Source organism: Camelus dromedarius, chromosome 14 (assembly GCF_036321535.1).
Source record: "Camelus dromedarius isolate mCamDro1 chromosome 14, mCamDro1.pat, whole genome shotgun sequence".
Lineage (NCBI taxonomy): Eukaryota > Metazoa > Chordata > Mammalia > Artiodactyla > Camelidae > Camelus > Camelus dromedarius.
In genome coordinates this window covers 39,583,646-39,597,782 of record NC_087449.1, presented here as the reverse complement: position 1 = coordinate 39,597,782, position 14,137 = coordinate 39,583,646, and the positions used below count along the sequence as shown (strand labels likewise).

Sequence of the window (14,137 nt, the reverse complement as noted above, 5' to 3'; positions counted from 1 at the left end):
CATTCTAGAAGATAAAACTCAATATAGATTCTGAAAATGAACGTGGACAAGGATTGGAGGGTAGCATAAAATGAAAAAGTCAAGGATTGCTGGTGAGATGGTGGAAGATTATTTTTCTTATTTAGAGTTTTCTGATGTACTATATTGTGGCAAGTGATTGAGAAGCCAGACCTTCAGACAGCAGCTTTTAAAGTGTACAAGTATGTATAGTCCTGTGGGACTTCAAGCTTATGCCCTGGTGGGCAGCGTGGCCAGTTGATCTCGAGGTGTCCCCTGGGCAGCAGTCCCCACAACGGGGCTCCAAATGAGTGTATAAACTCCTGTCTCGGAGATACCTGGGAATGGCTTTGACGCGGACTTCCTCTCGTTCGGGGTTGCTGGGAGTGGCTCAGCCCGTCTTTAAGTTTTTTCAGAGGGTTGTTCCATGTAGCTGTAGACTCGGTGTGTTTGTGGGAGGAGGTAAGATCAGGTGTTTGTGGGAGGAGGTAAGATCAGGATCCTCTTCCAGTGCCATCTTGACCAGGAAACTCCTAAACCTCTTAATTGCAGTATCTACCTGAAACCAGAGGTCAAGTGTAAGAATAGAGTTTATTAGGGTACACTGTCACAGACAGCAGTGGGCCACGCCGGCCAGAGGTGCCCGTGTGAGCCTGTGCGGGGCTCCTTGACTCTCGTGTCTGCCCCATCTGCAGCAGCACCGACCACTCGTGCTATCCCTGGACTCGGTGCTTCCCTCTGTGGTGGCGCTGACTGTGACCCACACCAGTGGTGGTGCCGGAAGAGCTCCTGCACTGCTGTTACAGAGTAATCAGTTCAAATAGTATCTACCACCTCCTAACTGTCATCTTGGCTAAGTCTCTTCATCTTTTTGAGCTCACGTGTGAATTAATCATTAATAGCACCTATGCATGTGGCTGTTGAGAGGAGTGACTTAAAAAATGTATAATGTTTTAAAATTGCTGTGCCTAGTCCAGAAGCTTCAGGCAGCTTCAGTAATTGCACTGAAGTTTATATTTCATTTCTGAAATATAGTTGCTTACATAAGGAAATATTGTTATGCACATGCTCTTATTAAAGCGTTGACTTTCTTTTGCCTACCAAATAGAGGTTCCTGCCCCCACCCCCACACTCTGTCTTGTCACTCAGCATTTGTATTTCCATTTCAGGCTTTAAATTTCACTGGTAGGGAAGGCTAAAAAAAAGTAGATTTCTAGAAGAAATTGCCCATGGATACAGATGAATTTTGTCTAAATTCAACAAGCAATGACTGTGTAAGGCCCTGGGCTGGGCCCACAGGGCACAAGAATGAGTCACATGTGACACAGGACAGGCAGTGGCGTCATGGTTCCTGGCCATCCAGTATAGGTGCCAGCTGCCCCCCTCCCCCACCCCCCACCGTACCTGCCCCCCTAGCCCCTGCAGAAGGCAGCCTGGAGGGAAGACTTGCCACAGGGCCCCAGCGCAGCAGAGCAGCTGGGCTTTAGAGTGCTGGCAGCTGGCCCAAGGGGTGGGGGGAGGTCGGGACTGGGAACTGGCAACCAGCCAGGGCTCCCTCAGGTGCCCCAGCCATCACTGAATGTGTCCTGTTCTTCGGCTGTGGTTTTCTCTAGACTGTATTAGGCAGAGTTTTTGGTGGCAGGGCAGTGACCCCAGCCCCACATTGAACACATAAGGACATCGAAGCCCAGAAATGCAAGGTGACGTGACTACAGTCACACAGCAACAAAGCCAAGGCTAGAACATACAAGTCTCCTGAAAAAATAGCTCCCCCTGACTTGTGGCCTCCTGAGATTGCCTTGTTTCCAGTCCAAGTGCAGTGAGGCTGTCAGGGCCATTTTGTTCCTTTAGAAAATCACAGGGGTCTTCTGTGTGCCCATCTCTGTGCAAGGAACTGGGGTTGCAGGGTTAAATCTGATCCTGACCCCGGGAATGTACAGTACAATGAGGGAAACACACCACCACCAATTGTAGTTCAGTGTGGCAAGTACTGATGGGGGTCAGCACGTAGTGTGGGTGGCAGGGGGGCAGACGATGAGCAAAGTGGACGCACTTGGCCCAGTCCGGGGGTCAGGGAATTACTCCCAGGGAAGCTGGCATCTGAGCTGAGTAGAGAAGGACTAGGAGCCCTAGGCAGGTGGAGAGGGACATGGAAGAACATGCCAGGCAGAGAGAACAGGAGAGCAGGAAAGCATCCTCAGCTAAACATCTGAGGGCTACAGTAATAGCCCCAACATACATGTGACCTGCATGAGGGCCCTGCAAGTGGCTCCCGCTGACTGGCTCATAGCTTGTCTGGGGAGAACAGAGGCAGATGAGGCAGGACATGTAGGACAAGGCAGGAAGGTTGAAAGGGCAGTGCCTATGACTTTATCACAGCCTGAGCAGCTCTCTCCTTAGGTCTCCAGGCCTCACTCTCCCATTCTGGGAGCCTGGATGGAGTTCCTGATTTCCTCAGGATCAGGCTTACTGCCGAGGATCTATGCGAAACCCACTGGCTTCCTTTTACCAAATTCTACTGAGAGGCCTTGTGTATTTATCTACCTATTCCTTTTGGGTTTCTTGGTCCCCCCCCCCCCTTGGTGTGGGGAAGGGGCTGAAGTGCTGATTGGAGGGAATGAAGCTGTATTCAAGGTTTAAACACCTACAGCCGGCTCTTCACGAGCTGGTGCCCCACTGCCCAGGACCTGGTGAGCTGTGACCCTCCTTCTCTTCCCGCAGGCCTGCTGACTTAGCCACCAAGTACGCAAACTTTTCCGAGGGGACTTGCAAGCCTGGCTATGCTTCGGCTTTGATGACTGCCATCTTCCCCAGGTAAGTGCTCCTGTTTCTTCCCACCACCTAGACAGCCCGGTCCATGGCCCAGGACCAGACACCCTGCCCCTTGTGGCCAGTGCTGTGCTCCTGAGAAGATGAGATTCTGGGGTGCCTTCCCTCCTGTGTCCTTGAGTCTGTGGGTGCCTGGGAAGGACCTTGCTTTCAGTTGGTTCCTACCCCAGCCCCACCCTGGGCCCTTGCTACCCCTTGCCCCTGTCCTGTCACTTGGAGCTGGTACTTGCCATCACAGCTTTTTCTGTGGAGGGGCGGGAGGGGGTGAAAATTCCATTGTTGCCCCTTGGAAGCCAGGTGTCCAGAAGCAGCCAGACAACGCTGCACAGCACAGAAGCTCGTGGTCTTTTTTGGAAGCTGGGACCAACAACCTGGCTTTGGGAAGGCATAGCCAAATAAAGCAGGAAATACAAAGGAGTTTCTGAGTTCCTGATTTCCTTGATGTCAGGCTTGCTGAAAGAAGCTGTGCCAAACCCCAGGAGTTCCTTTTACCAAATTCCACTCAGGGGCCTTGCTTGCTTATCTGCCTTTTCCTTTCAGCCTTTCTTTTCTGAAGCCTTGGTGTGGAAAAGGGCCTGACAGGCTGAGATCATCTTGTCTACAGTCCGAGTGCAGTGAGACTATTGGGGTTGTTTTTGTTCCTTCAGAAAGTTACAGGAGTATCTGACTTGGAGGGGATGTAGGAGAGGCTGCTCTGGACCTCCAGGAATCAGGACATAGTACTTGGACCACCAGAGGAGCCCTAGGGGCAGCCTCTTGGGGTGGGCTCTGTTCACCGGGGCAAGTGTGTGCACCCCATCCCTTAGAAGGCTGGAGTTGGGGCACACAATGTGCTTGCAAAGGAATGCCGAGAAACAGCTTGCCCAGAAGCAAATCCGGGATGTTTGGATTTTATGCTCCTTTTCTTTTTCTAATGTGAGCAATCTAAGCTTAGCTCCTTGTAGAAAACAGGGGCTCTGCTGGCCAAAGATCTGGTGTTCAGATAGCGATCTCTTTGTCCAGGGTCTGTCTTCTGACTTGATTCCAAATGTTTTGCTTCCCCCAGCTATTTACTGAGTACCTCTTAAGTGTCTGGCACTATGTTCCGTATTCTTACACAGATTCTCTCAGATCTACATGGCTCGGTCCCCTGGACCAGACACCTGTGACTTTTCCTTGACCTGTATACAGATTTTCTAATTGAAAGTAATACAAGCATGTGGAATAAAAAAGCCTCAAATAGGACAAAAGGGTATATACTCCCACTCCAGACCCCAGAGACAGCCAATATTGCCATAAACGGGAACATGCTGTATTTATTGTTCTGTATCTTACTTTTCACTCCTAACAATAGATCTTAGAGATTATCCTATTACCAGCATATATGGATCCACTGTATATTTTAAGAGACAGAACATAGTCTTTTTTTTATTGAAGCATAGTCAGTTTACAATGTGTCAATTTCTGGTGTACAGCATAATGCTTCACTCATATATATACATACGTATATTCCTTTTCATATTTTTTCATTGTAGATTACTACAAAATAGTGAGTATAGTTCCCTGTGCTGTCCAATATAAACTTGTTGTTTATCTATTTTATATATAGTAGTTAGTATCTGCAGATCTCAAAATCCCAATTTATCCCTTTCCACCCCCTCATCGTAAATTTTAAATGATTGCATAATATGTAATTGTATGGAGGTATCACAGTTTTATTAAAATAAGATTTGTTGTGGTTTAATTTACATACAGTAAAATTTACTTATTAGTATAGTTGTGTGAGTTTTGGTAATATCTTTGTACAACCACCACATCAATAGAACATTTCCATCATTAACCTCCAAAAGTTCCCTCGTGCTCCTTTGCAGTTAATCCTTCCCTTGACCTTTCTTGAATCTTTCTTGAAAGATTGTCTTTCAAGAAATTTGACCAGGCCCTGACAACCACTGTCCTTCTATATTATCAGAATGTCACATAAATGGATCATATAGGAGCCTTTTGAGTCTGCCTCTTTTGTTTAGTATTATGCATTTGAGATTAATACATGTGTGTAGCAGTTGCTTGTTCCTTTTTAATTGCTGAATAGTATTCCATTGTTTGGGTGTTACATTGTATGTTGTTTATCTATTCAACAATCAAAAGACATTTGGGTTAATTCCAGTTTTCAGCTCTCATAAATGAAGCCAATATAGACATTTGTGTACAGGATGTATGCTTCGCTTTCTAGGAATTTGCCAAGTTTGCTTCCCCAAGTGACTATACTGTTTTACTTTCCTGCCAGCAAAGTATGAGAATTCTAGTTGTTCTGCATCCCTGGCTTCAGTCTTTTTAATTTTAGCTGTTCTAGTAGGCCTAGAGTGATATCTCACTGTGATTTTAATTTGTGTTTTACTAATGACCAATGATGTTGAGTACCATTTTCATGTACTTGTTTGCTTTTCTTTTATCTTTGGGGAAATGTCCAGATCTGTTGTCTTTTTTCAGTTGGTTGGTTGTCTCCTCATTGAATTGTAAGAAGACTTTTGTAAATATTCTGGTTAGAAGTCCTTTCTCAGATAGGTGATATGCAAATATTTTCCTCCAGTCTGTAGCTTGTCTTTTCAGTCCCTTGATGAAGTCTTTCACAGAGAAGAAGTTTTTAATCTTGATCATGTCCATTTTATCAATTTTTTCTTTTATGGATTTCGCTTTTCATGTTTTATCTAAGAAAATTTTCCCCTGATCCAAAGTCAAAAGGTTTTTTCCTATTTCCTTCTAGAATTTTTATAGGTTTAGTTCTTACGTTTAGGTCTATGACCCATTTCCAGTTATTTTTTGTATATAGAAAAAGGTAAGGGTTGAGATTCATTTTTTGGCAAATGGATGTTCAGTTGTTTCAGAACCATTTGTTAAAGACTATCCTTTCTCCAAGGAACAACCATGGCATATTGGCTGAAAATCAGTTAATATACATGTGTGCTTCTGTTGCTGGATTCCTTGTCCTATTCTGCTGATCTCTATGTCTATACTTGCACCAGTATCATGCACACACAGATAATCACGTCCTCTGTCAACAGACAGTTTTGTTTCTTCCTTTCCAATCTGGATGCCTGTTATTCCTTTTTCCTGCCTCCCTGAATTGGCAAGGTGAGAGTGAGCATACTTGCCTTAGTCTTTTACCATTATGGTGTTAGTTCTAAGGGTTTCATAGATACCTTTCTCAGGTAGAGGAAATTCTCTTCTATTCCTGGCTTGTTGAAAGTTTTTAATCATTAATAGATGTTGAACTTTGTCAAATACTTTTTCTGCATCGTTTGAGATAACCATATGGCTTTTCTTTTTTTGTCTTTTAATACGATTGATCACATTGATTGATTTTTTCATTGATTGACTTCGGATGTTAAGCCAATCTTTCATTTCTCGGCTAAACTTCATTTTGTCCTGATGTATTATTTTCATATATTGCTGGATTCAATTTGCTATTGTTTTGTTAAGGATTTTTATTTTTCTGTTCATGAAAGATATTGTTCTATACTTTCCTTTTCTTGTAATATCTTTAGTATGCAGTTTTCTGAAAGTTTTGTGTAGAATTGATAATAGTTTTCCTTAAATGTTTGATAGAATTCACCAACAAAGACATCTAGGCCTGCAGTTTTCTTTATGAAAAGCTTTTTTACTAAGAATTTAACTTCTTTAATAGGTCTGAGGCTTTCTTATTTCTATTCAGACTTTCCTATTTCCTCTTTGATAGATTGTCTTTCAAGAAATTTGACCATTTCATCTAGTTGTTGTTAAATTTATTGGCATAAAATTGTTTATAAAATGTAACTCTTTTAATGGCTAGGATCTCCAGATAGGTCTTCTCTTTCATGCTTAATATTGGTAATTTCTATTTTTCTCTTTTCTTCCTAATCTGCCTACTTAGAAGTTTATTATTTTTATTGATCTTTCCAAAGAACTTACTTTTGGTTTCACTGATTTTTCTCCATTGGTATTTTTTTCAATATAGTGTTGATTTCTGCTTTTACCTTTATTATTTCCTTCCACTTACTTGAGGCTTAATTCTTTTTTGTTTGTTTGATTATTTCTTAGGGTAGAAGTTTAGACGATTGATTTAATTCCTTTCTAACATAAACATTTAGTTTCTCTCTAGATTCTTTTGAAGTTTTTTTGCTTAATTTCCAAACATTTGAGGATGTTCTAGATATGTTAAAGATTTTTGGCTTATTTTTGTTGTGATCAGACAGTATACTTTGTATGATTTTAATACTTTTAAATTTATTGAGACCTGAGTTATGGGATAAAATATGGTCTAGCTTGGTGAATATTCTTGTGTACTTAGGAAATATTCTGCTGTTATTGGGTATTCTATAAATGGTAATTAGATTAGGCTGGTTGATAGTATTTGTCAGTTCTGTATCCTTACTGATCTTCTGTCAATTACTGAGAGAGGGATGTTGAAGTCTCCATTTATCAGTTTTTGCTTCAATATATTTTGAAACTCTGCCATTTAGTGCATATACATTTAGAATCATTCTATCCCTTTGCTGAATAGATCCCTTCATTGTTCTGAAATGTCTCTTTTGCGCTGGTAATAAATCTTCTTTGTAGGATACTAGTGTAACCACTCCAGCTTTTTAAAAATTAGCTTCATCATGTACATGTTTTTCTGTCCTTTTACTTTTTTGGTGAGGAAGGCATATGTGTGTTATACCCTTGAGTATCAGAGAAGTTGGATTTTAGAGGTAGGATGGGCAGCAGTCCTTCCTTTTACATTTAACCTATTTCCTTATAATTAGAGTGGGTTTCTTGTAGATGGCACATAATTGAATCTTGCTGTTTTATCCAATCTGACAATGCCTGCCTTTTAATGCAGTGTTTATACCATTTATGTTTGATGTAATCATCAATGTGGTTGGGTTTAAATCTACCACCTCACTATTAGTTTTCTGCTTGGTTCTTTTTTTCTCCCCTTTATTTTCCTGCCTCCTTTTGGATTAATTGAGTGTGTTTTACAATTTTATTTTACCTTTACTATTGGCTTACCTCTTTGTTTTGTTTTTTCATGATTTTTATAAAGTTTATATAATATATGTATATATTTTTTCCTTTTTCTTTTTTATTGATGTATAATCAGTTTACAGTGTTGTGTCAATTTCTGGTGTACAACATAATGTTTCAGTCATACATATAATACATACATTCAACATCTTTAATTTATAATCTGTTTTCACACAATATTATATAGCACTTCACTTAGAGCTCATGAACCTTAGAACACTGTACTTCCATTTCCCCTCCTGCCTTTTGTGCTGTTTTTGTCGTACATTTCATATTTATATATATTATAAGCCCACACAGCATTGTTCTTATTTATTTTTGTTTTAAACAGTTAATCATTTAAACTGAATTAAAAAGAGCAGGAAAAGGCAGCCATGAAATGGCAGAAGATATTTGCAAATCATATATCTGATATGAGGTTAATATCCAGAATCATTAAAGAACTTTTACAACTCAACAATACCAGCAACAACAGCAGCAGAAATAGACAAAGGACTCATATAGACATTTCTGCAAAGAAAGTATACAAATGGCCAACAAACACATGAAAAGATGCTCAACATCATTAGTCATTAGGGAAATGCAAATCAAAGCCATCTTGAGATACTATCTCACACTCATTCGAGTGGCTGTTATAAAAAAAAAAGCAGAAAATAGCAAGTGTAGACAAGGATGTTGAGAAATTGGAACCCTTGTACCCTGTTGGTGGCAATGTAAAGTGGTGCAGCCACAATGGAAAACAGTATGGTGGTTCCTCAAAAAACTGAAAATAGAATTACTATATGACCCAGCAATTCCACTTCGGGGTATATACCACAAAGAAATGAAAGCAGGTTCTCAAAGAGATATTTGCACACTCATGTTCATAGCAGCATTATTCACAATAGCTAAAGCAACCCAGATGTCCATCAACAGATGAAAAGATAAAATGTGGTATATACATACAACAGAATATTATTCACCCTTAAAAAGAGGGGAAATTCTGACACATGCTACTGTGTGGATGAACCTTGAGGACATTATGCTAAGTGAAATAAGCTAGTCATAGAAAGACAATACTGTCTTAGTCCACTTATGTAAGGTAACTGGAGGAGTCAAATTCACAGAGATAGAAGATAGAATCGTGGTTGCCAGAGGCTGGGGACAGGGGGAAATGAGAATTTGCTGTTTGATGGATATTTAATAGATACAGTTTCAGTTTTGCGAGATGAGAAGAGTTCTGGAGATTGGTTGCATAATGTGAAAGTATTTTACTGAATTTTACCCTTAAAAATGTTTAAGATGGTAAATTTTATGTTATGTATATTTTACCATAATTTAAATTTTTTAAATTAGTATGAAAAGTCTTTTATAGTTACCCACAAACTTAGTTTTACTGTTGGTCTTTATTTCTTTATGTATTTCTATATGGTATTCTTTCAGGTTCTTCCACCTGAAAAACTTCTTTTAACATTTCTTATGAGGACAATCTGATGGCGTTAAGTCTTTCAGCTTTGGGTTGCCTTTATTTTACCTTCAGTCTTGTAAGTTAGTTTATTTGTTTGATTGGTAGGTTTTGGCTGGGTGTACAATTTTAGGTTGACAATTTTACACATACAGTACTTTAAAGATATAACTTCATTTTCTTTCGGCTTGTATAGTTTCTAACAAAAGTCTTCTGTCAGTTTAATCTTTTTTTTATTTTTTGAGATTTTTCTCCTTATCACTGGTTTTCAGCAATTTGATATGATGCACTTTGTTGTGGTTTTCTTTATATTATTCTTGGCTTGGGTTTATTTAGCTCATTGGATCTATGGGTTTATAGTTTATTTTTAAATTAAATTTTATTTTTTGCCCTTATTTTTTCAAATATGTTTCTGCCCACCTCCCTTCCCAGGATTTCAGTTACATGTATGTTAAGCCATTGGTCCCATTGGTTTGTTTGATGCTCTGGCTTGTTTAGTGTTTTTTCCCCTATCTTATTTCTCTTTAGGCTTCATTTTGGATAGTTGATATTGCTGTGTTTTCATGTCCACTGATACTTCTTTTGTGGTATCTAATCAGCTGTTAATCCCATATGGTATATTTTCATTTCAGATATTGTGGGTTTTTAAATATTTTTTATTGAAGTGTAGTGGATTTACAATGTTAGTTTCAGGTATACAGCAAAATGATTCAGTTATACATATACATACACATATATACATATATGTATTTTTCTTTTCAGATTCTTTTTCATTATGTTATTACAAGAAATTGAATATAGTTCCCTGTGCTATACAGTAGGCCCTTGTTGTTTATCTATTTTATATATAGTAACGTATGTCTATAATCCCCAACCCCTAATTTATCCCTCCCCACCCTTTCCTCTTTGGTAACCATAGTTTGTTTTCTATGTCTGTGAGTCTGTTTTCGGTTTGTAAACAGATTTTGTATTGTGGTTTTTTTTGTGTGTGTTGTGTTTTTATTCGCTGAAGTTTCATTTAGGTCTTTGTATATCTTCCATTTCATTCTTTATTATGTTCATGTGTTTACCTTCTTGAATACTTGGAACATATTTATAATATCCTTTAACATCCTTGTCTGGTAATCTCATCATCTCTGTCATTTCTGGGATGGTTTCTATTGATTGATTTTTCTCCTGGTCATGGACTATATCTTTCTGATTCTTCATATGCCTGCCTGGTAATTTTTAAATTAGATTCCAGACAATGCAGAATTTACATTTTTCTGTGCTAGACCTTGTTGCATTCCTTTAAATAGCGCTAGTTTTGCTGGGCCTGTGGTTAAGTTACTTGGAATCAGTTGTATTCCTTTGAGACTTGCTTTTAGCATGGTTAGTACAGGTCTTGAACAGCCCTTTGTCTTGGACTAGTTTATCCCCATTACTAACGCAGTACCCATCTGAGAGCTCAACCCAATGCCTTGTGTATTTTGAGGCATTTCCACTGTGGCTGAGTTGTTGCCACAATGGTTTCACGAATACAAACAACTCCCAGGCCTGTGTGAACACGAGGAATTGTTTGATCTACTGCTTCCTGATGGTCTTTCTGAGCCTCAGAGTTTCCTCTCCTTGTATGTGCAGATCAGTACTTGGCCCAAGATCTGAGGGGACCCCTTTGCAGATCTCCAGGGCTTTCTGAGCAGCTCTGTCCTCTATGCTAGTCCTCTCCACAAATTCTAGTCTCCTTGGCCTCTCTAAACATTGATCTCTCTTCTCACTCAGAAAGACCACTGGGCTCTGTTTGGTTCCCCATCCCTGCACTGGTCCGAAAACTTATCTCATCTATTTTGATTTGTTTTCTAGTTGTTTAAGGTCCCATCCCTGTTATTCCATCGTGGCTGGAAGCAGAAGTCCCTTCTTTACATAGCATTCCGTGAACTGAGCTACAGCCTAGTGCGTCCGTTCCCTATTCATGGACAATTAGGCAATCGTCATTTCTCACTACTGCAGATACTACTTCAGCCTTTCAGAATAACCCTTTTTTATACAGCATTTCCCACATGTGAGATTATCTAGAATAAAGTGATACTTCTGGGTCAAAATTTATGTGCATTTGTAATTTTGAAAGTTATTGGCAAATTGCCGTCTGTAGCAGTTTTTGAATTCACATCTGCACATAGTAGTTTATAGCGGTGCTTTCCTCTGTTGTTTTTTTTTTCCCACTACTTTTATAGCTTTGTTATTTATATTTAAATTATTAATCCATCCAGGTTTTTTATTATTGTTTTGTTTTGCTGCTGGTGTTAGGCACGATCCCTGGTGCTGGGATCTAGGTTTGTTTAATTTTTCTCCCTGTGGGTAGCTACTGTTTCTTGATATTTTGACCAAAAAGTTCTAAGTACATTCAGGATTTTGATTTTTAATGCAACAATATTTTGACACTAAAGATCTTAATGTAGCTCTTCTGACGTATTAGTTTTGACACAGTCTGATAAAAACAAACTATTTAATCTTTCTCTCTTTTTTTTTAATTACCAAGTGTCATGTGAAGCATATTCTCACTCTGTCCCTAAGCCTCACTCCTCCTGAGCCCGCCCAGCCACTGACTCCCATACTTGGGCCCAGTCTGGGGAGCAGGCTGCAGAGTCCTGCTCCTCTGGGAAGCCAGCCTGTTCCCTCACACACCTTTGTGCTGTCTGCTGGGAAATCCTCCTTCCTTCCTCAAGACTTGCCTGCCCGGTACATCCTCCTCTAATGGGAGAGACAGGGAGGAGGGGGCATGAGGTCCGAAGGAACTCAAATTTATTGAACATCTTCTCTGCTCTACACATTGGATTAGGCTTTTGTATCTATTGGTCTCATGGAATGGAAAGTCTTCCCTAACCTCAGCCCCTCTGCACACATCCAGTTTCCCGTTCCTCAACCTGTACCACCGCAGCGCCGCACACGTAGCTCTGTTGTCGGAGTTCTAGTTATGCATTAGTATCTCTTCTCCCATAGTAAGCTGTGTACTTAGCACAGAGGCAGGGTCTTGTTCATGGCCGCCAGCACTTAGCAGAGCCTTTAGCACTTAGGAGGCACTTAGTACTTACTTTATGAATAGATATTAATTTCTGCCCTTGGGAGACTGACAATCTGAGGGTGTGAAGTATGTTGGTAAAACACTCTTTCAGTGGAGAGAGTTACTGAAGAAACAATAATTATTTTGACATGTACAAATACATGATAGATTCGAAAGAGATGAGATTTGAAGACAGAAAGTTCTCACAGCTTTCTCACTTAACAGGCTGTATGTGACCTTGGAAATGTCTGAGCACTAGTTTTTAGAATTTTAGAGACTAACTCATTAGTCAAGAGAATGAAATGAGATGAGGTATCTGGGGCTATACATGTTAGATCATTCCAGCAAAATTTAATGTTAGACACTAAGTGAATTCTGTTTTCTCAATGATTTTCATTAAATCAGGTAAGTTTTTTCGGGAAGAAGTAAAGATCCCAGAATAGGTCATGATAAAACATTTAAAAGTAGTTTTAAAGAAAACGATATAACTTATGAAGACTTAATTGACGTTCTCCATTCTCCTGGCAAAATACTTTGGTACATACGTTTGGATGGCGTTTTGCAATTTGGTGAATGACTGGGTGTCATGTCGCTTGGATGGGACCAGTGGAGCCACTCACCACTGGGAGCAAGCATGGTGTCATGATGCTAAGCCTGTGGCACACAGTTTCAGCAGAACGCAGAACCCGATCCAGGCTGTGCCCATGCTGCAGAGCAAGAACAGCAGTGACAGGGATGGCTAACAACTGCTGATGTATCGATACTGATGTATCAGGGCTTCTGCTCAGACCTTTTCCTTTTTTTTTTTTTTTTTTTTGTTTGTTTGTTTTAGTCCTCCTAAAGATCATATGAACTAGGATTGTTATTAATACAGTTTTAACTATGAGGAAATCGAGGCATAGAGAAGTCAAGCAATTTGCCTGAGGTCACACAGACAGAAAGTGATGAAGCCCAGTTTTGAACCCAAGCACTCTGAGCGCAGAGCCCACATGCTTAACTACTGCATTCTACTTCCTCTCACAGATACTGTTTCATGGACAGGGTGGCTAGTGGCTAGAGTCCAGAGGTCCACCAGATGCCTGGTGGCGGCTCATGAGGTACTGGTGTAAGAATTACCCTCTTGCCCAGCTCTAACAGAGGAAAACCTCACTTCTCTTAAGACACGCTTTGCTTTGGGAAGGCCAGGGTGCATGGTGTGTATCTGTGACCATGTGTGTCTGGTTCTCATACGGCTAAGGAATCATTGCCATGGTCCAAGCTGGCCGAGTTCCCCAGAGTGCAAGGGTGGCCTTTGAAACCTTGCTGAGCTCTCAGAGACAGGAAGTCTGGAGTATTGACAGAGTCCCAGCTGACTGTTTTGGGACCCTTGCGTGAGAAGGTGCAGGAGGTCTATTGCACTGCCCTGGGGAATTTGAAAGCTTATGGGCTCCTGGCCAGGGTAGCTGGGTATCTGGTATCCCCGCATTCCAAAGCCCCTCCCTCTCTGCCCTTCCAGAGAAGGATCCTGGGACTTCTAGCACTACAACAGTGGGGAGGAATGGTAAGATTGAGCGGCATCCATGTAAAACTTTGTTGCGGTACCATAAGTTACAGAGGAGAATAGAGCACCGCCCACTTCCACAGAATCACTGTCCTTCTAGATTGAGGGCAGGCCAAGTGTCCCCCCACCCAGGGGTATGCAGAAGACTCATTGCTCTATGCTTCCTCACATCCCCTGATCTCTGCCGTTTAGCTTCCACCCCTGCCCCTCCCATCTCTGAAATGCTCTTGTCCACATCACCCAAAAGGACCAACTGATAAACCCA

At 40.7% G+C, this 14,137-nt stretch overlaps 1 protein-coding gene across 9 annotated transcripts in view; it reads left to right on the top strand.

The window, feature by feature from the left end:
• ST3GAL3 (ST3 beta-galactoside alpha-2,3-sialyltransferase 3) overlaps positions 1-14,137 on the top strand; it is a 185,316-nt gene that overhangs the window by 112,043 nt on the left and 59,136 nt on the right. For 7 of the 9 annotated variants that reach the window (XR_010383864.1, XR_010383863.1, XR_004140935.2 and 4 more), the window contains one exon: positions 2,719-2,811. The exons of the other annotated variants lie outside the window; for them this stretch is intronic. Coding sequence is in view for 4 of the 7 variants with exons in the window: in XM_031465605.2 (XP_031321465.2) it covers positions 2,719-2,811 (93 nt within the window). In the remaining 3 variants the exon portion in view is untranslated. The remainder of the gene's footprint in view (positions 1-2,718; positions 2,812-14,137) is intronic. 9 annotated transcript variants of the gene reach the window in all.